We start from the raw sequence: 27224 nt of genomic DNA on the forward strand, positions 1-27224 counted from the left end.
TCTCATAGTTGAGGTATACCTATGATGAAAATTACAGGCCTCTCTCATCTTTTTGTGCCAGCTTCTTTCACTGCAGTGCTGTTCCCACGACAGTCACAGTCTGGCCAGACAACACAGAAAAAAAATAATGTTGGGGTGCAAAAAAGCCAGCAAAAAGTAAAAATCAATAATGGTAAAATCAATACTGTAATTATATTCCCTCCATTACAGCTGCATCCACAAACACATTTCATACAAGGAAAGCTCACCTGACTGCTGCACAACTATTAAAGTCACCTTATTAAAGTCACATGGAAAACAACCACAAAGATTTTAATATGAACAAGTTCAGTTAGCCTATATGACATTATTCCCAGACAGCACAGCAGCACATTGGCCTTTCCATTTAAAAATGAGAATTGAAGAATAATTAATTTAAAACGGTCACAAAGCAGTATCCCTGCGCACAGTGGAATCTTACTGGTTAAAAATTCTCAAAGAGAATGGTTAAGAGAGAATAAAATTGTTGAATAAAGTCATTATTTTTGTTTTCTTTGCACACAGAGTATTCTCGTAGCTTCATAAAATCGAACCACTGATGTCACATGGACTATTTTAATGATGTCCTTACTAGCTTTCTGGGCCTTGAACATGGTAGTTGCATTGCTGTTTATGCAGGGTCAGAAAGCTCTCAGATTTCATCGAAAATATCTTAATTTGTGTTCCGAAGATGAACGAAGTTCTTACGGATTTGTAACGAAATGAGGGTAATTAATGACAGAATTTTGGGATGAACTACAACTAACGGACCCACTTTATATTAAGTGGCCTTAACAACTATGTACTTGCATTTAAATTAATAATTTGGTACAATGCACTTATTGTGCACATGTTTTTACATTGTACTTATATTTTAAAAATACCTGCATCTAATTACATCTGTAATTAATCTCTGTAATTACATTTATAATTACACTGTTGACCCATCCCTTACACCATAACCCACCCTTAAACCTACCCATACCAACAAACCTGTCCCTAACCTTACCCGTATCCCACCTCAATAGCAGCAAAAGTGTTTTGCAATACAATATAAACACAATAAGTACATTGTACTTAGTTTTTGATGCAAGTACATGGTAGTTAAGGCCACTTAATATAAAGTGGGGCCCAACTAACAAACTGAACCTTATTGTAAAGTGCTTTATTGACTCACACATAGGCATGGGCCAATTACTGGTTTCAAGGTATCCCACGATTTAGAAATTTTCACGGTTTCAAAACGCTAATATTTTCCGTTATACCTTTCTTGCGGTATGCGCTGTTTTTCATGTCTCCTCAAAGACTGAAAGTGTAGGAACCCCTCAGGTTGATGCGAGCAAGCGGTCAGTCACGTGTATGATGGCCGAACTTAAGGAGCTTTCCTTGGAACTTACGCGATTTGGCAACCGGCTGTTTTTTGTCTTCTTGCAAGCAACTCGTCTCTGTTCTGGACTTGCACAAACTGCGTTGCAATGCAATCGTTATCCAAAATGTCATTTATGTGAAAATATGAAGTCTGTAAATGCCCGTTAATACAGGCCAGAAACGCTGAAGATGGACGCACAGAGAAAAATACTGTAGCAGGCAGATCACTCACTGTTCGTGAAGAACAAACTATTGGAAGAAAATCCTCAATATTGATTTGGGGGTTTATATGAATGTGTTTCTGAGGGGAACTGACTGTCTTCAGAAAAGTTTATGTGGTATTTTCTTTTAATCTCGTCTAAGTCTGTATAGTTCATATTAAAGAAGTGTTTCAGCGCAGTAACCAAGGAAAAGCAGTATCTGATGTTCCAGAAGCGCCTCCTGCTGTCAGAGAGTGAATCTGCATCTCATTCAGAGCTTCTGCTGTTTGTTTCGTTCAGGCATGTAGTATAATTTCACAAAGCTAGTAAGAACATTCTGTTTTTGTTTCAAATTGGGTTATTATTAAATCAAATTATGTATATGAAATTATATAACTAAATTATATGAAGTTATATAAATTATATGTATATGAATTATATAACTAATTAAATAACTAATTACAGATGTATGTTAAATAAAGATGTCAGTCTTTATTTTTCTTCTTTTTAGGAAACAAATCAAAGAAAAAAAATAAACAAATTCTACTGTTCCTAATATTCTGTATGTTGTTCAAAAACAAAATGCGGAATTTTTTTTTTTTTTTGTGCCCGGTCATTTAAAAATAACACATTTTAGAGCTGTAACGACAATACCGTGAAACCGTGACATTTTTGCTTAAGGTTATCATACGTCAAAATCTCATACCGGCCCATGCCTACTCTCACACACAAAAAAAAATGAACTGAACTGACTCAATCTGGTTTGTGAAGCGAGACAAGACACAACAAAAGTGAGAAGAGGATGATTGAGAAAGTGTTACCTGCAGTTTAACAGCTTAGTCAACAGAGCCAATACATACACACAGAGAGGAACAGGAACACTGCTTAAACCCATCCGGACAGGGAATCAATATACAATCAGGGCTCCACTGATAGTCAATCCTGTGTGCCATGCGGCAGCGTCGATGTGAGTGGGGAACGTTGGGCTGGGAGCCAGACCACAGTACACAACGCTGGGGCAGAATGCAGAAAGCAGAGCCAAGGTGACTGTATCCTGTCTCATCACCCATAATGCTTAAACTGAAAGAGATGTATGTATGCATTACATCGCAGGCAAATAAAATACAGCATACTGGGTTATACGCCAATGCAGGCACTTAAAAGTCAACTAAATTGGAATTAAAACCTAAAGGGAAACAGGATGTACAGGGTAAAACAGAAGCCTAGAAGTCTGTGAATTCAGTTGTTTATTTGCAGTTAGTTCTCCCATGACTGAAGTCTTTTTACCATCTCATTTAAAGGGACACACAGAGTCAACGTGTCCCATCACTCTCTGTAGGGAGAGGAAAAGGCTGGAACATCCTATTCGGACTCCTTTCAAGACAGGAAGTAGATTCCCCCACCTCATTATATCAGTTTATGTCATCGTAAGTTCACAGAGCGGATCATAAACTCAGCATCGACCCGCAGTTGGTTGACAAGTCTTTCCATCTCCTCTGTGAGTAATTACAGCCTTTGTGACATCATAAGAGAAGGCACAACAGGGCATCATGGGAGACGGACGCCAGCTAACCCTGAACACTTCATCTCCATTATCTCAGTAGCCTGCTTGCACAAACTGATCTAATGGTATTTTTCCGCCTGAGGCGCGGACACTGGCCTAGTTGTAGACCAACTATTTACGAGAACGTACAGGCGTGGGCTTTGGAAACACAGCTATAAACCCAGTGCACACGTCCTCCATAAGACCCCGTCGCAGCATAACTCACCCACATTCAGTCCGACAGCCAGAAGCTGGAAGAACAGCCAGAGGAGAGACCACGGGGTAACACAAAACAAATGTGTGATAAAGGAAGTTTCTAATGCTCATGTTTTAATCATATACGTGCACTGCAAAATATATACAATAGAAGGAAGAGCTACCAACATGTAAATACACAGCAAATATATAATTTAGTTAGTGACAAAAACTTCCACAAGCATCACAACACTTAAAGTACCTGGAGATCTGTTAGCATTCCCATTCATCATTGATAACTGGTGCAAGGATTCCCAGAATTACGTGATCTGAAATCAGCCATCTTTGCTCATGAGTGAATGACTGTTAAAAGGATATATATTTTTTTTTAATCTTTTTAAAAATGTTTTTGAAAAACGTCTCTTACGCTCACCAAAGCTATATTTACTTGATCAATAATAAAGTAAAGACAGGTAATAACGATAAATATTCTTACAAATTAAAATAACTTCATATGAAGTTGACTAATAATGTAATGCTGACTAGTAATGTTATCGTTTGTTTCTTAATCATTTTAGCTTTAATATTCCCAGCCGCAGTGCTGCTGCCATTATGAATTTAGAGACAGGGTTTCAGGGTCAGGGTTGTTTGAACTGCTAACAGAAAGCTAAATCAGTCTCAGAAGTTGTGTTTCTAATTCCCTTTAAAAGCATTGCTGGTACAACATCAAAGCACCAATTGTAACAAATTAACCACATTCAACCATAAATTTCTAGACAATTACTGTCAAGACTTCAATTCGTCTGCTGTGAGCAAATTGGCCCAAATATTACCCACAATCCACAGACCTGCATTTGTTTGTTTAGACTATGATAGCGTTGTGTATTATGAAATTATAGTTATTGAGGTATTTATTGTTTAGAAATTGTTAGTTACCCTAAAGACACTGCCCTTAGTGTCTGTATAATGCGAAAAAACACCTAATCTGTGTCGAATGGACATGACACTAAAGCTGATTGTTTTAAAAAAAACAGTTTGACACAAACCGACCCATTATTCATTAACATGAGGAAACATAACCAATTTAATAATCACACATTAAATAATTAAGCTTAACAAGTGTGATAATCTTAGATTCAATGCATTACCAAGAGGCAAAGACAGAGAAATGTAAATCTGTCCTTCACTGTAGCATACTGCAACATAACATTTGGATGAAGAACACAATCTAGAGGCCCCCAAAAAACTATTTGTAAAACAAACCATGTGTGGACCATGCAAATTCTACACTGTTATTTGCCTCACGTCCTGTGAAGGAGTCACATACAAATTATGTATTAGCAAAAGATATTGGAGTTTATAAATATTATATCTTCCCTGTCAAATCCCTCTGATTTTTAGGGTCCTATTTTTCTTTCTCTTTTGAATCTTCAAAGAGCTGTTTAAGTTGGAACATGAGGTTCTGAGCATCTCTGCTCCGCCTCTAACACGATGAACGACAGATTTACATTCTGTGAACAATGAGCAGCACACCTGCTCATAGACGACTAATGAACACACAGTCGTTCACAAACACACCTGCAGTGCTAAGACCTAGAGTTCAAAGACCTTTTACGCCCCGGGCCCCTGGCCCCTGTGATCAGCCACCTGAACTTAGTGACACTTGCAGCCCCACCCAGCCCCTAAGCTCTGATTTGTGTCTTTCATATACACAAACAAATGTGTTATGTCTAAATGTTCGCAAAAAACACATTTCTGAAAATACTCTAAGGCCATGTACACCCTATCAAAATCTGTTTGTCAATTCACCTTTTACTGTTTAATCCTGTTCTATACACACACAGTTATGTAATTTAAGTAATTTTTTACATTCTACAACCGTGCTGATCGAATTTCAACTGAAAAGTGCAGGTAGTGTCAATCGCATTTGCAGAAATTATATGCATTGTGTACAGAACCAAACTGAACTTTTTGTTAATGACATCTTTAAGTGCATATCACTGTTGTGGTGCAGAAAATCACAGGGAAGCAGATACGTCTTGACTCGGGGTTGCCAGATCTTGAAATATGAAAAAAAAGTCAAATAAGAACAAGCCTGCAAATTTAAATTCAAACTTAAATCCAAGCCACATACCAAAATACTGCCTATCTCCATAAAATGGATAATTTTATGTGATGAGTTCAAACAACAAGCCCAAAGATGCTTAATAAGCTTTTCTTATAAAAAGTGGACATGGCAACACTTCAAGAGCACGTTCTGCAAAGCAGCCTTCCAAACAAACAAAACACGATGGCTCTGTTGATGGTGGTTAAGCAAAATCGATTAATTTAACAAGTCTTTGGTCACAGTAATATTACTTTGGTCAAAAATAACATATACCAAATGCACTACACAGCAAAACATTGCCATGGTACAACAGTATCAATCATCGCAATATCAAGAGTGAGTTCGGTTTCATACACAAACGAAACTGTAATTTAGAGAATTCACTTCCATATTTAAATACGGCTGTCACTCCTAAAATTTTAAAGTGCATTCTTGGCCTAAGTTTTTTAATGCAGCTAGTACAAGTGTTGGGGAGTTATAGATTCAAGTTTTCAATTTTGCATATCACAATGTCTTCTATGACTCCATAAAAATGTTCACACTATGCTTAAGGACACCCTAGGCACTTTTCATTGTTATAAATGGATGTTCACACTACTTTTATCCCTGCAATACAGACAACTAATCACAAACTGCCTCAATACTTGTCTGATTAATTATTCATATGCTTTGAACAGAGACAGAAACATGCCGAGTTTAGTTTCAGCATCTAAAGGAAAATAAACAGTGCTAGAAAACGCACCTCTGCTTTTTCCTATTCTTTTTGTATTAATTTCCCTATTTAAAAGACTTAAGACAATCATAGCAGGTCAATGTGACATTTCCAAAGATTGACAAGGAAAGGGCATACTGTACTCATCCAATATTATTAACTTTGTAAACATGCAAATACAAAGATCAATCCAAGTTTACAGGAAAAAGTTGAGTCTACGCAGATTTAGATATCAGGTGCTTTGATTTAAAATGAGTAAATCAAGAAAGTTAAATTTTAAGCTCAATAGTGACCTCATGTTTCATTGAACTTGAGCACATTTATTGATTCTATTTCTATGTTATTTTACAAAGAGTTGAAAAAGCATGTCACTGCATGTTGTACTATGTATAATTGTGCATGAGACCATTTAACCCAGGTTTACAAATATACAGTGTGAAATTGTTAATTCAGGGTGAACTATTTCAAGTGTGAACCCATGAAGAAGCAGTTCCTCTCTCCCCTAAATTACCAGTGCAGATATTTTCAGCACAGATGGACAAAGTGTTGAGTCCAACTGTGAATTCAACTGAGCTCTGCAGGAGAAAGATGTAAGGAGACATGTGAAGAGAAAGCCTTCCATCTCAAATACACAGACAGATTTTGTTTTCACATGGTCAGTAGTTGCTGGGGAATCTGTCTGTGAAACATGTGTGTGGTTTGTCCTTTGGAGATTCTCCGAGAGTGTGTGACTTTTGTGTGTGCACACAAGACCAGCCTTAGGCCTTTATATTCTTTGGGTCTGAGCATATTGGTGTATATGTGAATGTGTGTGACAAGATGTGGAGCAGACACAGAAAGAGAAATTGTATCCTCAAGAAACAAACAAACTGGGCAACTTCAGAGTCTTCAGACTCATTTGAAGACTTGCACAGTCCTAGTGGAGAATTGTAAGTCTTTGCAGTGCTCCAAGATACAATCACATTGCTATCTCACACAACCCAGCATGTAACAGGAGAACTATTATATTTTCACAAAAACAGATGATAGACAAAAATGCAATAATCATGCCAAACCTGTCCCCATGATGCTAGCAGGTGTTTTTAGTGGCTGCAGGACATTACAATTTGCTTGCTAAAACTTTTAAAGTGGTTGCTAGGGTGTTCCAGGTTGTTGCAAAGCAGTTAACAACAGGTCAAAAGCCCACCTTTTCCTTGCGCAATATGTATGACGATATTGTTGTAGTGACCAAAGTGTGATCTCCATGTCGCTGTTACAGTGAATTCAATAGTGCTTCAATGATGAGATAGTATGATACGATGGTTTCACTTATTCACATAAAAATGTAATAAACAAAAAGAAACTGTTAGTACAATGGCGTTATCCAAAACAAACTTACTGTAAACAGCGACTGAAACCTTACATCTGCTGGCGTCTTCCAAAGTTCCACGAGTCCATTACGTCATTTACTACAGATACGATATTTAAACAATCTTTCATATGACTAACATTCTTTAGCCAGCATGTGTCACTATATTGACATTAACAAACAAATTGAATGGCTCATACAGTCGTAATTGGTGTGAGCTCACATTATCGAGTATGTCGCCCACTTTGCAAAAAACAAACTAAAAGATGTGCAAGCGTTTACAGCGTTAACATTAAAATGCAGATAAAAATGCCCTCAACCTTCAAGATATAGCAAAAAAATAAAAAACTTTTTTGTCTTGTATTTATAACATCCAATTTAGATAAGCAGCATTAGCAAGACTGCAAATGTGATATTGATTTTATGCAAATAAGTCAACAATTTAATACTGGGAGTTACATTTTAGACACAATATGTTAAAAGTCTGTTTTTGCACTATTTTGCCAATTAAGTTAATTCCAAGCAAAGCCAAAAATGGTGTGACTCTTCGAGCAACACACAGCAGCGTTTTATTACTGAATGAATCAATGTTTTTGAACCAATTAGGTGAGTCAGTGATTCAATGACTCATTCATAAAGTAAGTGACTTGCTTAATTTCCGTTTGAATAAATCAGTTTCGTATGTATTTTGTCATTTTACGGGATTTTGTCGAAAATGTTAATTAGATGGTATTTTGCAGTTCAGATGTTGGTTTGTCAGTAGGGCTAAAAATCTACCGAATAACTGCATATAAATTAATAAAATACAGACTGGCATTACAAAAGTAAATAATGGTGCCAGTCTCCACAAATGGTCGTGTAAATTTGTTAGCAACTGCTAGCAACTCAACAAAAATGTGACTAACCAGACAAAGTTCAGTTTACTTGTTATTTCATCTTCACATTACTTCCTCTCATAGTCTCAGAACAACCCTGTGTGCTTTTACTCCCAGAAGTTGCATAATCAATCAGATTGGAGCTTGCCAGATCAAGAAAATAATTTCTAATTTTGTCAGCGAATAGGAGCGAACTGTTAGCTAAATCTATTGAAAACGGCAATAATAAAAGAATAATCTCTGATTAAATCAGCATTGAGAGTGCTGTATGTGCGTTTGCTAGGGTGTTCCAGGTTGTTGCAAAGCAGTTAACAACAGGTCAAAAGACCACCTTTTCCTTGCGCAATATGTATGACGATATTGTTGTAGTGACCAAAGTGTGATCTCCATGTCGCTGTTACAGTGAATTCAATAGTGCTTCAATGATGAGATAGTATGATACGATGGTTTCACTTATTCACATAAAAATGTAATAAACAAAAATAAACTGTTAGTACAATGGCGTTATCCAAAACAAACTTACTGTAAACAGCGACTGAAACCTTACATCTGCTGGCGTCTTCCAAAGTTCCATGAGTCCATTACGTCATTTACTACAGATACGATATTTAAACAATCTTTCATATGACTAACATTCTTTAGCCAGCATGTGTCACTATATTGACATTAACAAACAAATTGAATGGCTCATACAGTCGTAATTGGTGTGAGCTCACATTATCGAGTATGTCGCCCACTTTGCAAAAAACAAACTAAAAGATGTGCAAGCGTTTACAGCGTTAACATTAAAATGCAGATAAAAATGCCCTCAACCTTCAAGATATAGCAAAAAAATAAAAAACTTTTTTGTCTTGTATTTATAACATCCAATTTAGATAAGCAGCATTAGCAAGACTGCAAATGTGATATTGATTTTATGCAAATAAGTCAACAATTTAATACTGGGAGTTACATTTTAGACACAATATGTTAAAAGTCTGTTTTTGCACTATTTTGCCAATTAAGTTAATTCCAAGCAAAGCCAAAAATGGTGTGACTCTTCGAGCAACACACAGCAGCGTTTTATTACTGAATGAATCAATGTTTTTGAACCAATTAGGTGAGTCAGTGATTCAATGACTCATTCATAAAGTAAGTGACTTGCTTAATTTCCGTTTGAATAAATCAGTTTCGTATGTATTTTGTCATTTTACGGGATTTTGTCGAAAATGTTAATTAGATGGTATTTTGCAGTTCAGATGTTGGTTTGTCAGTAGGGCTAAAAATCTACCGAATAACTGCATATAAATTAATAAAATACAGACTGGCATTACAAAAGTAAATAATGGTGCCAGTCTCCACAAATGGTCGTGTAAATTTGTTAGCAACTGCTAGCAACTCAACAAAAATGTGACTAACCAGACAAAGTTCAGTTTACTTGTTATTTCATCTTCACATTACTTCCTCTCATAGTCTCAGAACAACCCTGTGTGCTTTTACTCCCAGAAGTTGCATAATCAATCAGATTGGAGCTTGCCAGATCAAGAAAATAATTTCTAATTTTGTCAGCGAATAGGAGCGAACTGTTAGCTAAATCTATTGAAAACGGCAATAATAAAAGAATAATCTCTGATTAAATCAGCATTGAGAGTGCTGTATGTGCGTGTATCCGTCACTCGTCTGTCTCTGCCCCGTGAACACAAGGCTGTCAGACTTTGTTCACCTTACAAGTGTCCCAGTTCCAAGCTGTCAGTACATTTCCCATCTTCAGAGCCACCGCCTGCTCCTTGCTCTGCATTTCCTTTTCTCACTCATGTACTGCTCCGATCCTCATTCCACTCACATTATTACTATACTTTGCGAAGAGGCCAGTTTGGTAGTTGTACAAATCCATAAAGCTTTCCTTAGCTAATTACGGTCTCATTATATCTGCATAACCGATAAGAGCGAGTTACTAGAATCACTTCCAGCCATTTTGTCTCTAACGAGGCTAATTTCCTTCCTGAAAGGGTTTTCTCTTTGTATTTCAAGGGAAACTGGCAGGGGCAGTGAAATGTGGAAGGGGGCCTGGAGTGGACCCCAAACTGACATTCCCCATCTGTTACTGAAGAGAAGAGCATTACCTAACTTTCCCCTAAACGTTTAGACTATTGAAGCTCCGCAGCTGCATGTCAGTGAGGATGGAAAGACACTTCCTGGCAGAAGCAGGAGCCGTCTCAAACCCTGGTGTTTGAAGATGAGGCCTGATGAGGACTGAAGTGGTCTAGTTGTGTCTCACTGACAGACTGAATGGAGGCTGATGGAGCTCTCAGAAACGGCAGAGAAACAGGAGGGAGGTAAATTGTCTAAACAGCAAGAGCTGATTTGACATTTTAAAAGTGTCTGTGGTGAATTCCCCCCAAAAATGTTGAGCGCTGCTTTGGAAATTGAAGTAAACACTCTTAATATTTCATGTGTGATTCTATATTCAGAGCTGAAGCTTGATTGTAGGTCATCGCAACTGTTTAAACACTTCACTATTAAAAGGGGGTTTTCACAGCAATGTCACAGAAGAACCAGTTCGTGGAAATGTCGCCCACTTTGCAAAAAACAAACTAAAAGATGTGCAAGCGTTTACAGCGTTAACATTAAAATGCAGATAAAAATGCCCTCAACCTTCAAGATATAGCAAAAAAATAAAAAACTTTTTTGTCTTGTATTTATAACATCCAATTTAGATAAGCAGCATTAGCAAGACTGCAAATGTGATATTGATTTTATGCAAATAAGTCAACAATTTAATACTGGGAGTTACATTTTAGACACAATATGTTTAAATAGTTAAAGTAGTTAATTTGCCAATTAAGTTAATTCCAAGCAAAGCCAAAAATGGTGTGACTCTTCGAGCAACACACAGCAGCATTTTATTACTGAATGAATCAATGTTTTTGAACCAATTAGGTGAGTCAGTGATTCAATGACTCATTCATAAAGTAAGTGACTTGCTTAATTTCCGTTTGAATAAATCAGTTTCGTATGTATTTTGTCATTTTACGGGATTTTGTCGAAAATGTTAATTAGATGGTATTTTGCAGTTCAGATGTTGGTTTGTCAGTAGGGCTAAAAATCTACCGAATAACTGCATATAAATTAATAAAATACAGACTGGCATTACAAAAGTAAATAATGGTGCCAGTCTCCACAAATGGTCGTGTAAATTTGTTAGCAACTGCTAGCAACTCAACAAAAATGTGACTAACCAGACAAAGTTCAGTTTACTTGTTATTTCATCTTCACATTACTTCCTCTCATAGTCTCAGAACAACCCTGTGTGCTTTTACTCCCAGAAGTTGCATAATCAATCAGATTGGAGCTTGCCAGATCAAGAAAATAATTTCTAATTTTGTCAGCGAATAGGAGCGAACTGTTAGCTAAATCTATTGAAAACGGCAATAATAAAAGAATAATCTCTGATTAAATCAGCATTGAGAGTGCTGTATGTGCGTGTATCCGTCACTCGTCTGTCTCTGCCCCGTGAACACAAGGCTGTCAGACTTTGTTCACCTTACAAGTGTCCCAGTTCCAAGCTGTCAGTACATTTCCCATCTTCAGAGCCACCGCCTGCTCCTTGCTCTGCATTTCCTTTTCTCACTCATGTACTGCTCCGATCCTCATTCCACTCACATTATTACTATACTTTGCGAAGAGGCCAGTTTGGTAGTTGTACAAATCCATAAAGCTTTCCTTAGCTAATTACGGTCTCATTATATCTGCATAACCGATAAGAGCGAGTTACTAGAATCACTTCCAGCCATTTTGTCTCTAACGAGGCTAATTTCCTTCCTGAAAGGGTTTTCTCTTTGTATTTCAAGGGAAACTGGCAGGGGCAGTGAAATGTGGAAGGGGGCCTGGAGTGGACCCCAAACTGACATTCCCCATCTGTTACTGAAGAGAAGAGCATTACCTAACTTTCCCCTAAACGTTTAGACTATTGAAGCTCCGCAGCTGCATGTCAGTGAGGATGGAAAGACACTTCCTGGCAGAAGCAGGAGCCGTCTCAAACCCTGGTGTTTGAAGATGAGGCCTGATGAGGACTGAAGTGGTCTAGTTGTGTCTCACTGACAGACTGAATGGAGGCTGATGGAGCTCTCAGAAACGGCAGAGAAACAGGAGGGAGGTAAATTGTCTAAACAGCAAGAGCTGATTTGACATTTTAAAAGTGTCTGTGGTGAATTCCCCCCAAAAATGTTGAGCGCTGCTTTGGAAATTGAAGTAAACACTCTTAATATTTCATGTGTGATTCTATATTCAGAGCTGAAGCTTGATTGTAGGTCATCGCAACTGTTTAAACACTTCACTATTAAAAGGGGGTTTTCACAGCAATGTCACAGAAGAACCAGTTCGTGGAACAGAAAGGTTCCATGGATGTTAAAGGTTCTTCCATAGATGATGCCAATAAAGAACATTTATTTTTAGGAGTGTTGAAGCAAATATTAAAAAGATTTAAATATACATCAGCTGAAGCTCTGTCAGATGCAACCGCAGTTTGTTGCCACATTTACCACCTCCTGAGACGATGCCTTTCTGTGATCTCTTGTTTAACACGGTGCCACTTGGGGGATCTGCATCTGTTTTGGCAGGAGCACACACACACTGACATACAGGAAACTGTGTGGCCTGATCTCTTTCGGGCCACGGCACATTTTTAGATGCCAGGGGAGTGAAGAGTGGCCTGGTTTTGTCAGAAGCATTAGCTAGGAGACAGAGCACACGGCAGCGGCGCTCTGATGTGTCCGGTGGTGAGGGGGCGTGATATTGAACCCTCACTTCAGTTCACATGCATTTATTACAGCGTGAGGACCGGCTGACACGGCGTCCAGCTGCGAGGAGACAGGGAACAGGTAATTTCAGGTCTGCTAATGAAATCCTGAAGCGGCCTTCCCCATTTAGACCCAGAACAAGCTTCCCTCTGCTCACTTTGACCTCATTATAAGTGGGTGGGTGAAGTGGTGAAGTGGTTAAAGATCTGAGCTGGTAACAGAAAGATTGTTAGTTTGAACTTCACAGAGAGAATCATTAGTTCAGTTGGTAAAAGCAGTGTTTGCTAACTTTTTGATGCAGAGGACCCCCAAATATGATGATATTCTTGTGAGGAGACCCCGATATATTGATATATTTGTAAGCGAAATTGAAATGCATGTTTCATAAAATTTATGGTTCATGGAATTTTGGAATCGGTTCTCGATACCCAACCCAAATTGCAACTGAAAGTTAATCATTATTAGAAAACATTTACCTTGTATTAAGTTCATTTCTATCCACTATTTGAGTAATGAAATGAAAAATTAAGAAGATATATTACAATACATAATCTCAAATTAAAAATACATGAATAATAATAATATTCAATACATAAAAATAATTATATATCCATTTTCAAAACCACTTATCTTAAACAGGGTCACAGAGGAAAAATTATTATAATAATAGAAATGCATTAGTAAAGAAAAAGTCAAATAATAATATTATACTGTATGAACAAAAATATTGGGTGCGGTTACATGACCAGTCACATTCACCATTATTTGTCGAAATTTTAGGGGTGAAGCCTCACCATTTCAATAGGAATCTGTATGATCGTGAGTTTCGTGTTAAAGAGCAAAAAACTACTCAACGCAAACCATTTGTGTAAGTTGGTCATGCAAATTTGCCTGTGTTAGAGCATCGTGCTGATAATGACATGTTGTGGATTTCATTAGTTGTGAATTTTTGGTTGTGTGGAGTAACTCGGGACTAGAAATGGAAATGTTACCAGTTACCAGTTCAAGTCCCATAAAGACAGCATCAGCCAGTACTACTGTGCCTTTGAGAAAGGCACTTAACCAGGTTTCTAGAAACAGCTCAAGACATGACGTGTTGATGTTCACAGTATGTGACTTCAGGGCTCCAGACAAAAAAAAAATCAATTTAGGAGCCACTGGCTCCTATAAGAAACAAAATTAGGCGCCAAATTATTTTTTTAGGTGCCACAGAATAAACGTGTTTTATTTATTTATTTTTAACACTTTAACATTTCATACTGTCATGTGTTAGTTTAATCTTTTCTTGTCTTTATCAGCATTTTAATCCAACTCGTAGATGTCCAGGAATTGGGAACTAAATGTCTTTTCCAACTTGAGAACTATATACGGTCACAAAGAGTTGTTTATTACACAGAAACTGTGCCAATATCACGGACCATAATTATTTCAGCATCACTTGGTCATTCAGTGTGTGACTTCAGGGCTCCAAAAAAAAAAAAAAAATCAATTTAGGAGCCACTGGCTCCTATAAGAAACAAAATTAGGCGCCAAATTATTTTTTTTAGGTGCCACAGAATAAACGTGTTTTATTTATTTATTTTTAACACTTTAACATTTCATACTGTCATGTGTTAGTTTAATCTTTTCTTGTCTTTATCAGCATTTTAATCCAACTCGTAGATGTCCAGGAAGGTTCACTTAAATTGGGAACTAAATGTCTTTTCCAACTTGAGAACTATATACGGTCACAAAGAATTGTTTATTACACAGAAACTGTGCCAATATCACGGACCATAATTATTTCAGCATCACTTGGTCATTCAGTGTAGTTTGGGCTCCTCCTCAATGCATCCTATAAATATTGCCATATGTCCTGCACACATTTTTCTTCATTAGTAACATGCAGTTATATAGGAGGTGTTGAATTTTGTGACTTCAGGGCTCCAGACAAAAAAAAAAAATCAATTTAGGAGCCACTGGCTCCTATAAGAAACAAAATTAGGCGCCAAATTATTTTTTTTAGGTGCCACAGAATAAACGTGTTTTATTTATTTATTTTTAACACTTTAACATTTCATACTGTCATGTGTTAGTTTAATCTTTTCTTGTCTTTATCAGCATTTTAATCCAACTCGTAGATGTCCAGGAATTGGGAACTAAATGTCTTTTCCAACTTGAGAACTATATACGGTCACAAAGAGTTGTTTATTACACAGAAACTGTGCCAATATCACGGACCATAATTATTTCAGCATCACTTGGTCATTCAGTGTAGTTTGGGCTCCTCCTCAATGCATCCTATAAATATTGCCATATGTCCTGCACACATTTTTCTTCATTAGTAACATGCAGTTATATAGGAGGTGTTGAATTTTTCTTTAGCTCCTTGCTTATCATGTAGACAACAGGTTAAAGGGTGAGTTCACCCAAAAATGAAAATTAGGCTGCGTTTTACTCACCCCCGAGGCATCCTAGGTGTATATGACTTTCTTCTTTCAGACGAATCCACTCGGGAGTTATATTAAAACTTGTCCCGGCTATTCCAAGCTCTATCATTGCAGTCAGCGGGTGTTGCAGTGCTTCAGTTCAAAAGAAGTGAAATAAAAAGCGCCCATCCATAAAAATAAAAAATAAGTCTCTCTCACGGCTCCGGGGGGTGAACAAAGGCCTCCTGTACCGAATCGATGCGTTTTTGTAAGAAAAATATCCATATTCAAAACGTAATTGCACATGCGCCGGTGAGTCTCGTGAAAACCAACGTTTGTTTACAGGATCAAAGGAAGCAAAGTTTCCTTACTTTAGCAAAGGAAAACCAGTCTCCTCTTGGCTTATATCGAAATCCTGACATTCTTCTTTACAAATCCTCGTTTTGTACTTCTAACTAATGACTGTTGTTTTGTTTTGATCTTTCCGCTGCGTTTTCGCGTGCGTCACTTCTGAGCGACGCATGCGCAAAGCCGACCTCATACGTCATCCGCCCGGAACTGCTTCCGTTTACAAAAGTGAGCGCAAGCTAGATTCAAGTGATTATTACGTTTTGAATATAGATATTTTTCTTACAAAAACACATCGATTCGCTACGGGAGGCCTTTGTTCACCCTCTGCAGCCGTGTGAGGCACTTTTTATTATGGATAGATGCACTTTATTTAACTTCTTTTGGACAAAAATAATATTGAATATGCAATATGGCGCATAAATTTAGCAAAATGCTCCTCTTTATGGTTACTTTTTCTAGCTGACTAATGAGATTATGGACACCGAATTGTTATTCTGCAAATGTATCGTTACTTCTCATTTTTTACAAGCTTTACGTGTTTTCCGCATCGCCGAATGAGCGATGAGAAATTTCAGTAATATGTACAGTATCTTATAAAATACCTTTTCATGTCCATTCATGTTTATTTTGTACTAAAGTGGTAAAGAGAAAGATTTGATGGGTTCACGTGCCGCTTGAACTGAGGTGCTATAGCGATCGCTCATGCCGCATTAAAGAGCGCCAAACTGGTGTATTTATTTTTTGAATTTCGTTATGAATTTGGCACAATTTTAAAGCTGATACTTTGTTTATTAAAAGGTAACAGAGCACAAAGATTATTGCGATTACTGGACGGCAAGTTGCGCATGAAATAGACACTGCTTTTCTGCACGCACTTTGCGCATCTCTATGGCGTTATTTTACGGTCAAATGTCGAGAGCGCATTGTAGCGCGAAAGCACATAAATATAATGCACGAGCGTGAATCTCTCCGCTCGTGGATTTCCTTTGCTCTCGCACAAAACCGGACACGCGCACTCAGATACACCCTGCTTTCGCCCAGAGAGAGTGCGTGCACTTAAAACATGTCTCTCCTCTAGCTCAGTGTGCGCACTCAAACTGTGCCCTGTGCACTCGCAAATCTCTCTATGCTCATGCAGATATGAATTATTTTCACACCTGAATTAAATGTTGCCAAAAGTTATGCACTTTTAAAAAGTAGTCTCAAAACAGATTTGTTCAGGGCCTTTCCTTTATTTGTTTTATTGGATATGTCAGAGACCTCAACTGAATTTAAAATCATTGCAATACATTTTCAGTTGCATGATGACAATAATAAGTAAGAATTTCTATCAAATCAACATCAACTGCAAAAATAGATGTAAATTATGCAAGATAGGTTCACAATAAATGTTCTGATAGCATTGCTGTTTGGACATATATTGGGTGTTTTTTTTTTTTGGTTTGTTTTTTTTATCCAGTGTTTGTTTTCAGTTCTGATTTTAGTTAGGTTTTTTTTCATGAAAACCCACTTCATACTAGCTACACATTCAATGGCACTCTCCTCTAAACTGTGAATATACAGTTACATGTAATTACATTGTCTGTAAATGCATTAAACACATAGAATATAATATAGTGTATGACAAATATGAGAAATTATATTATAGTTATATTTGGTCTCCAAATCTTAAGTATCGGTTTATATCTCTCAATCCAAGTACACAATACATATATGACCACAAGCACTTCATATGCTTTTTTTGTTTGTGTTTAGATAAATCGTTCAGAGAGATTTGACCAAACTGTTAAACTAGGTTATTTTCAAATCATCCAAGCACCCGACTGATTCCTAATGTTTGATTATTGCTGACTAAGTAGTATTAAATTGTAAAGAAATTACAGATTCATCTTTGAAATCTTTTGACAACGTTTAATTCGGGTGCGAAAATAATTAAGATCTATTCTAGCGCATGAGCATAGAGAGATTTGCGAGTGCGCACACTTTGAACTAGAGGAGAGACATGTTTAAGTGCGCGCACTCTCTCTGGGCGAGAGCAGCGTGTATCTGAGCACGCGCGTCCGGTTTTGTGCGAGAGCAAAGGAAATCCACGTGCGAGCGGAGAGATCCACGCTCGCGCATTATATTTATCCACGTGCGAGCGGAGAGATCCACGCTCGCGCATTATATTTATCCACGTGCGAGCGGAGAGATCCACGCTCGCGCATTATATGTATGTGCTTTCGCACTACAATACTGCGCTCTCGACATTGGTCATTAAAATAACGCCATTCGTCTCCGCTCTCTCATGCTGCACAGCTGGAGCTGCTTTTCAGCAGGTGTGCAGTCAACGCTGCTATTCGGCAGAGATGAGGACTGTTTGAAGTCTTTTTTCCACTAAATGCGCATCGTCTCAGTTTATTACGTCAACATAACCATGGCCGGACTTACCATTGGGCTTGAGTGGGCTGCAGCCCATGGGCCCCGCCTTTGCCCGTTAACGTTTGTTTGATTTGTTCGTTATATGCCAGTCAGAATTCAGAAATTATTAGCCGCATTTCCACTGCGCACGCAAGATCTAAACAGGGGCTACAGCTTACAACTACGATATTCGAAGCCACAATCAAACAGCATAAACTGGTATTTATGATATTTCGCGTCTGCACCGATTGGTTTGTTATCACATGGCTACTTTAAACAGCTCCATTAAGCCTTTAGCCCCAAAGAGCGCACATTTAGGTAATGATAAATTCTCAAATGTTCACACCTCATTTCTTTACAGAGGATGTTTCTATATTACTATATTAATGTTCCACTAAATTATGCGATCATCTGATGAGTTTTGAGAGCTCTCTCGCGTCTTACTGCCATTACACATAGTGGGGAAGAAATGTCGTCAAAATGGTTTTAAAGGGGTCATATGATGCGATTTCAATTTTTCCTCTCTCTTTGGAGTGTTACAAGCTCTTGGTGCATAAAGAAGATCTGTAAAGTTGCAAAGACTAAAGTCTCAAAACCAAAGAGATATTCTTTATAAAAGTTAAGAGTTAACCACGCCTACCATAAACGGCTCGTTCTAACACGCCCCCACATATCTACCTCACTATGTGGGAAGATTTGCATAACGCCGCCCAAATGTTCACGCAAAGAAAGAAGGCGTAACTTTTAGTCACGCTAAGCCGGGGCTTCCCCTCACGGAAGGCCGCTGTGTTTTTCGTTGCCAATGATGATTCAAACGCGAGTTTTGGGCAGTAGAGTAGCACTTGTCATTTCGCCGATCACAAATGCAGACAGAGCACAAATGTTTACACAACGCGATGCAATGCAACGCGTAAAAAGACAGTATAAGTCATTATAATCAGTAATTGTGTCCCCCACTGGATGCAACAAATGCCTCGTTTGTAATGTTTTTTTTTATGTTTTTGTCTCGTCGCTCCGGCCGGACACGGCATCAACAGTATGGTGAGGGGCGTAACATTTCCGTCACACGCTTGAGGTATTCGGCAAATCACAACGCACTGGATAGCTGGCCAATCACAGCACACCTCACTTTTTCAGACCGATGAGCTTTGTAAAAATCAACGCGTTTCAAAAAGGCGGGGCATAGAGGAGAAACATTAATGTACAGTATGTGGAAAAATGTGTTTTTTTAACTTTAAACCGCATAAACACATTTCATTACACCAAATAATGTTCTTTTTAGCAGCATCATATGACCCCTTTAAATAAAAATAGCAATTTAAAGCTTCATCCGTAACATATAGGACTTAGCCTATCAAACAAAGAAGAGTCCTGTTTTTTTTTCTTTTCCAAATATCTGCACGATCGCAAATGTACAATAAACAACAATTTACAGAGTAACTTTCAGACACAAAATTCCATTTTGCCCCGTCAGAAAGAAAATAGATTTTGTTCCTCAGCGTTACACGGACCAGCAAATGATTCAATCAGACAGTCGTTTGCAAAGTTAAATGAATCAGCTTTTTAAACGAATCGGTGGATTCAACTCACTCATTAAGACTTGCTGCCACCTACTGGCGGTTGTAGTTTCATATTTTAAAAAGTAGCTTATTTAATTTTTGCAATCATTTAATATTTCTACATTAAAATGTTAGATTTAAACTGAACATTTATGCACAATCCATCTATGAATTTTGTTGATAGTGATTTCATTTGATTGTTAATAGCCAGCATTTTTTTTTATTCGATTGAATTTATTCATTAAATAAGAACCTGACATAAGAGGACACAGATATGACAATAACTTTTATAATACTAATAAGCCAACATCTCTATTTATTTAGTTTTTTTGCTCGAAGTTATTTACTCGAAGCCTAGACATGTTGCATATTAATTGTACTATTTATGAACCTCAAAGCATATGTTTGTGTACTTTGTGTTACTCCATAATGACGTTCTATTTGAGGGCATTTGTAGTGTAGGTATAGGGCCCAAACATAACCTCAAGCCCAGGGGCCCCCGCCCCCCTAAATCCTGCCCTGAACATAACAAACGATGTGATCGCAAAACAATAAGAAAAAAGTAATTACATGCAAATTTTAAATCATAACATATGTACATTTCTATAGTCGCCAGTGGCGACCGCAGCAAAAACTTCTCGCAAATTAATATTTTTGGTCGCAAATGCAACCATTAGTCGCAGTCTGGAGCCTTGGACTTAAAGCTAGGAGAATTATAATGGCAGGGATAACATAGCATAAACTCCCTGCTGTATGGACTACTACAGAACAGCTGAGTTTTACTCATTGGAATGGAAGCAATTATTCACTAATACTTAGAATACTGCCCTGAGCATGAGAAAATTGAGAACTAGAAAGCGCTAACCAAACCACAACACATAAGATGAAAACTACTAATATTACCGCTTAGGCCACAAGGCTTCTTGCTTTGTTTGTGTCAAGCTTATATATGTATATATTTGTAACAAAATCTGTTCATCCACATTCACACACACAGTGTACAGTCTCTTTTACAGTAGATGAACTGCTTGACCCCTGCATTTATTTGATCAGTAAAAACAGTAATGTGGTGAAATATTGTTACAATGTTAAATTGTAATTTCTATTTTACAACATTTAAAATTTAATTTACTCCTGCAATGACAAAGCTGAATTTTCAGTCTTCAGTGTCAAATGATCCTTTACGAATTTTTTAATGTGATCTGTTTTTTCAAGTTTTTTTTTTTTCAGGAAGCTCAAAGTAACTAAATTTGAGATATATTTATTTTGTAACAATGTAAAAGTATCTCCTTTCACATTTGATCGATTTTATTTAGTCCTTGCTAAATAAAAAGTATTAATTTCTTATAAAAACAAAATATCTTACCTTAAACTTTTGAACAATAGTTGTATATTAATAATACATTTTTACCACTTAACAATATGCACAATTTAACATTAACGTATTATAAGCAAACAAATGAACAAAGAATAATATTTATCATGTTTATAAATTATAGGTAACCTAGAAAAATACATGTAAAAAGAATATTTTTTTTACAATATGTATGATATGTAAAATGCTAAATAATGTTAATCTTTACTGTAAAGGGTTACCATTTTCCATAATTATAGCAACCAGAGTTACAAAGTAAGATCTGTGCGCAAGGAAAAGGTACAAAAATGCAATGGAAGGAAGAAGCGTGTATTACCATCATCAGCAGTTCTGCATTGAGGCGCAGTATGACAATGTTAAGTAGAGAAACAGAGAGCCACTGTGCCTGTGTGTGAGAGAGAGCGCCACAGTGCTGCTGACTCAAGCCCTCTAACCTCAAATCCCACAAAAGAGGCTTAAAGGAAGAGAAGGGAAGCGGGTGAATACTGGAGACAGGTACCCTTTGTGTTTAGACTCCTTCAGTGCCTAGTTTAAGCGGGAATCCTGCTGTGCTGGAGCAAGACAGCCATTGGAATTTGAAGAGGCCTGATTAAAAAGTCACATTGAGTGAGAAATGATATGCAAGCACTTAGAAGCCATCAAAATCAAAACCAGATACAGACAGAGGCCGAGTGAATATAGGACATTTGTAGTGTGGACATTAAGTGACAGTCGTTTGGATGATAAAGGGATGAGAGAGGTGGGGTTCAAGCTGCTTTCCTGCTCCGCAAGCCAACGCCCAATACTGTACATCCTGTGCAGGGAAAAATATGACTTCCTGTTCAGCAAACATTCAGGGTCTCAGAGGACAGATGAGACCGTCTGTCCAAAATAACCCTATGTAAGGAGTGGTGAAGACCAGCGGAAGATCACAACAATGATTAACTCTTAAACATACACAAACTCCACAGATGTCCTGTCTGGACTACAAGGGCCATTTTTGATTGGTTCAGTAGAGGAAATTCAACCCGTATACACACATCTGTGCACACTGCGGCTGAAACATATTTGTGTGTCATCGCAGGTTTTCCCTACAGGCAGATATGGAATTACAGAGGATCAAAGACTCGCTATCATAGCTGTCAGAGATCAATGATACATCTGACATTCCCTCTAGCCCTGCACGGCAAACACACACAGACGTCTCCATCCATTTACCAGCACCAACCCCACTGAAGGAGATCACATCTAATTACTGTAATATAACAACATCAATAACAAAGAATTAATTATAGTCTAAGCGCTAATGAGTTTTTCACTTCTGCGTTAGTGAAACACAAAACAGAACCATTAAAAACCACTTTGTTTCATTAATTAACTGACACAATGGTTGTAAACTGTAATTTCGTATGTACTGAGAAGGATCAGAATAACAAAACGCAGGACTAAAGGGATGCACTGGGGTGGTACCTGGATCCAGAGGAGAGCGGTACGGATGGCTGTGGCTCAGAGGACTCTTCTTTCTCCTTCAGCACCTTCTCCTCCTCCTCCTTCAGAAAACTCTTGGCCTCTCGTGAGTCGGAGTCCACCTCTTTGGTGACCCTGTGGACCACAACAAAAGATATAATGATCAAAATACTTATTCTGCACATGAATATCTATATCTAGATATTAGTGCTGTCAAACGATTAATCACATTCAAAATAAGCATTTTTGTTTACATAAATGTATGTGTGCCGTGTATATTTATTATGTATATATAAATACACACACATGCATGTATATATTTCAGAAAGATTGTTTATATATTAAATACATTTATTTCTAATATAAATTATATAACAGTATAGACATGTAAATATTTTCAAAATATATACTGTATGTGTGTATTTATATATAATAAATATACACAGAACACACATTATGCAAACACATTTTTTTATTTTATATGCGATTAATCGCTTGACAGCACTAATATCTATATCTTTCTATATATATATATTTTTTAATTAATTAATTTATATATATATATAAATATATAGAAAGAGAGAGATAGATTAGTTATATATATATCATATAGACATTTTTTTATCATGATACATAGGCCTACTGTGAGTTATTCCAAAGTGACTTATATGATGCATTTAACGTCAAATAATCTAAATGAAGCCTTCTAAAAGACAGGTATTCGCTGTGGTTCATGTTTGTGGCATGCGCCAGAAAGATGCTCAAGGAGACCGAGACGCGCTAAAGCAGCGCATTCTGTTGTTCTCTTTATTTTTCAAAGGCATGACAGTTTGTAGTTATTTAGAACGTAACGTTACACAAATAAAAATATACATTTTACCATACGGCTATAAATGACAGAGTATTAAGTTATTTCCCCTCGATGCGGAAAAAATCCAAGTGAACATCAATCAGTACTCGATATTAATTTAAACTGCTTTAAATATGACTGCTGCTTATTTTCTGTGCACTTCAATACTGGTCTGCGCTTGACTGTAGTTGCGTCTGTCTGCTTATTGAGTTTATTTAACTCATCTCAATTTATTGGAACTGTGTGAACTAGAGTGATTAGGCTACTCACCTTAATGTTGTTCTAAAGGCTTATTACTTAACACAAAAATGTTGCACTTTCCAATTTAATGGCATGACACTTTCCTATTCTAATGCAAAGAATAGAATTTATATCTACACAAAAGAAAGCCCCATCTAGACAATGCCCCAGTACGAGTTGTGTCGAGCTATTCATTAGTCTGTTTGTTTGATGAAAAAAGATTAAATGTAGAAGCAACGAATGCATTAAGAATCCATACAACTGCAGCAGTGGAGGACTATTATTCTGCTGCTGTGATACTGCAGAAGAACTGATGATGGCACGGTTTGATCTTCGGCTGACCAATCAGCGGAGAGGGGCGTTTAATTCCCGCCCACATGTAGAAATCGAATATTCAAGCTGTTTATTCATTTTTCTACCCCTGAACGAAAAACGAAAATTTAAGCTGAATTCTCGTTTTTAATTTTTTGAGAAAAAAAAACAAAAAGGAGCCTTTTTTTTTTTTTTCATTTTTCTACTTTCAATATTAAATCAAAACACAAATGAATGAATGATACACAGATTCACAAATATCAAATATCCATAATTGTTTTTAACATTGATAATAAGAAATGTTTCGTAAGAAATTCGGATATTAGAATGATTTTGTAAGGATGTGTGTGACACTGGAGTAATTACTGATGGAAATTCAGCGTTGCCATAAGAATAAATTACATTAAATAGAAAATAATTTTTCTATTTATTTTAAACAGAAATAATATTTTACAAAATCACTGTTTAACTTTTTCACTGTAGTGTATTTTTTTTCCCCAAACGAGTATCTGGACACACAAATTTAAAACATACACTTCAAAACAGCAAAACAAAAATAGCAAAAGTGTAAAGAAATATAGCATTTTTATAAGCAGAACATAAACAAATATTGCTATTAATATCATTAATATTATAGCACTATTTTAATATGTTGTCATTTATGCAGTGAAATTCATACATTTTTAAGTATCAAAAGTGTCCAAATATTTCTGGGGTCAATGTATTGAGATTAACATTTATTCTATAAAAACATCATGTGTTCATCAAATGACTTCAACGTTTGTCAGTGCTTTGTGCTTGGCAGGATTTGAATATTTTACTGGCTCATAAATACAATGTACTGAAATGAATTATTGAAAAGCAGCAATAGTATACTAAGATGACAAGAGCATTTTTATTAACTATTAAATGACAGCATTCACTGAAATGGCCCAAAAAACAGGCACATATATATTTTTTTTTTTATAAATGAACTGCCTATTTGCACAAACCACCGTTTTAAAAAGAACATATTTCTGAAGAATTGTTTAGAGAATGTTCAGCTCTACATCTAATTAATGAACGTATACTGCCCTCTGGTGGCCACATAAAAGGCTTAAAGTTACAAAAAACTCTTCCACTTACCGAACTTCTTCTCCTGCGAAATCAAACACCTTGGTAATTGTGATTTTGGAGGATTCTTTTGGTTTGTCCTCCTGCTGCTGAGACACTGTAGGGGGTTTACTGGGCTTATCTATGCTAGTTGTAGATGTGGACTAGAAGAGATGCAAACAAAAAACATGCACATGTATCTAAGAGACAAATAAAATACAAGCACAAAATACATCAAATGAAAAAGAAATTTAATTTTATGAATTTAAATTTAAAAAAAAATAAGTAATGCATTCTGACTGTAGTATCATGACTACAAAGACAACGAACCAAAAACACAATAAAACACACAAAACCCCCCAAATATTTTACATCAGCCCAAATGGAGCAAAGACAGAAATCTGATATTAGTACATGAAACTTAAAAACAATAAATTATATATCTTACTTCACTTTGATCGTTTTCTTGAGTTGATGGTTACCTGCTGAGAGCCCGTACTTGCAGCTGCTCCTTTGGGTTGAGAGCCAACATCACTCAAAAAACTAGCCCAAATTGCAGTTTTTCCTAATTATTTAGACCTTAAGTCCTCTATTACAGAGAATCTCTCTCATATTTTAAATTAGGAAAAGTGAACGGTTAAAGGCAGAATGTTCTCACTTCTAGTCCTATAGTTTTTCCTCTCAGTACCAGTTCTTCTCCTCCACCCACTAAAAGAGTCTTATACAGTTCATGCTGTAAATGTATGATCCTTCTAAGATAAAGACCATGAAAGATGTGGTGTTCATTTGCAAGGCATACAGGACCACGAAAGACCAGCAGGGGTCTTGGTAAATAATATCAGTAACGTTAATTGTTTGCATCCTTCTCATCACTCTCACAGCCAAATAAACTTATTTTAGAATGGAGTACGTCAGCATATTAATTAATCTTATCACATGAAACACCTGTAATATTCAAATGGACTCATAAATATACATTCTAGACAATACTTTGATAATAGATGTAAGTTAAAGATCATTCGGAAAGTATGAACCCAAAATGAGCATTATCTATGATACTCTTTGTGTAATTGTTTCTGCATATCATTAATTAAATAATGTGTAATGTTAAAACGGATCACTCTACATATGCAGAGCACAGACAATGTAGCATAGCTTCATCCGTGTTCTTGCTCATATACAACCATGCCAGCTTCATGCTAAAATATCTTACCAGAAGGGACATAGTCTTCATCTTCACTTGAGGAATAGCCGTCCGAGTCGTAATCCGAATAATTCATTTTTATTACTCTGTTGTGATGCGCTGTGTTAGCAGCTAAATCAAAGACTCCGATTACAACTAGGCTAAATGAAACACAGTGGCTAACCAGCTAGCTTAGAGCAAACGTGACCAGCATGTTAGCCTGCTAGCATCATCTGATCTATAAAAGCTCAATCTGCCTCCATTCAGAACTGTCGTTTCTTTTCCACTGCAAGTTCTTCTTCTTCTTTTGGCGCATAACAATCTAAATGTATAGCGCCACCTACAGTACGTTGCTGTTGTGCAGTCATGTTAGCTATTATCTTCAAAATGAGAGGATGGGGGAGAAAAAGAAAATACTAATTATAATTCTCCATAAATTTGAAACTCTTCCCTTTACCAGATTCCCTCCACTTCAAGTTCTTCTAACTCAGAATCCAGGCATTAGACGATTTACTTGGTTTAAACCCAATGCAAATATGAGATCAAGAATTGATTATTAGCTTGGCACTGAGGCTGTCTATAAGCATGTATATAATTGCTCTATCTCTAGTGCTCCCTTAAGTGATCATTGTGTAATTGAGTTAAACTTAAAACAAAAGGGTGAATCTAGTAATTCCTAAGGGTACTGTAAATCAAATGCTGACCTATTAACTCAGGATGACTACTGTAGTGAAGTGAAGTGACATGTGGCCAAGTATGGTGACCCATACTTGGAATTAGTCCTCTGCATTTAACCCATCCTTAGTGCACACACACAGCAGTGAACATACACAAACCATGAACACACACCCAGAGCAGTGGGCA

General features: G+C 36.9%; 1 protein-coding gene across 1 annotated transcript in view; it reads right to left on the reverse strand.

Moving 5' to 3' along the window:
• Positions 1 to 26457, reverse strand: part of LOC107596984 (craniofacial development protein 1-like) — a 36491-nt gene extending 10034 nt beyond the window's left edge. Inside the window, exons 1-4 of the mRNA XM_016287869.1 lie at positions 26391 to 26457; positions 25660 to 25742; positions 25211 to 25341; positions 22687 to 22818 (exon numbers count right to left, since the gene is read on the reverse strand). Coding sequence (XP_016143355.1) covers positions 22687 to 22818; positions 25211 to 25341; positions 25660 to 25742; positions 26391 to 26457 — 413 coding nt within the window. The remainder of the gene's footprint in view (positions 1 to 22686; positions 22819 to 25210; positions 25342 to 25659; positions 25743 to 26390) is intronic.
• Positions 26458 to 27224: the final 767 nt, after the last annotated feature.

This window comes from Sinocyclocheilus grahami, unplaced genomic scaffold (genome assembly GCF_001515645.1).
Source record: "Sinocyclocheilus grahami isolate Dianchi unplaced genomic scaffold, SAMN03320097.WGS_v1.1 scaffold225.1, whole genome shotgun sequence".
Lineage (NCBI taxonomy): Eukaryota > Metazoa > Chordata > Actinopteri > Cypriniformes > Cyprinidae > Sinocyclocheilus > Sinocyclocheilus grahami.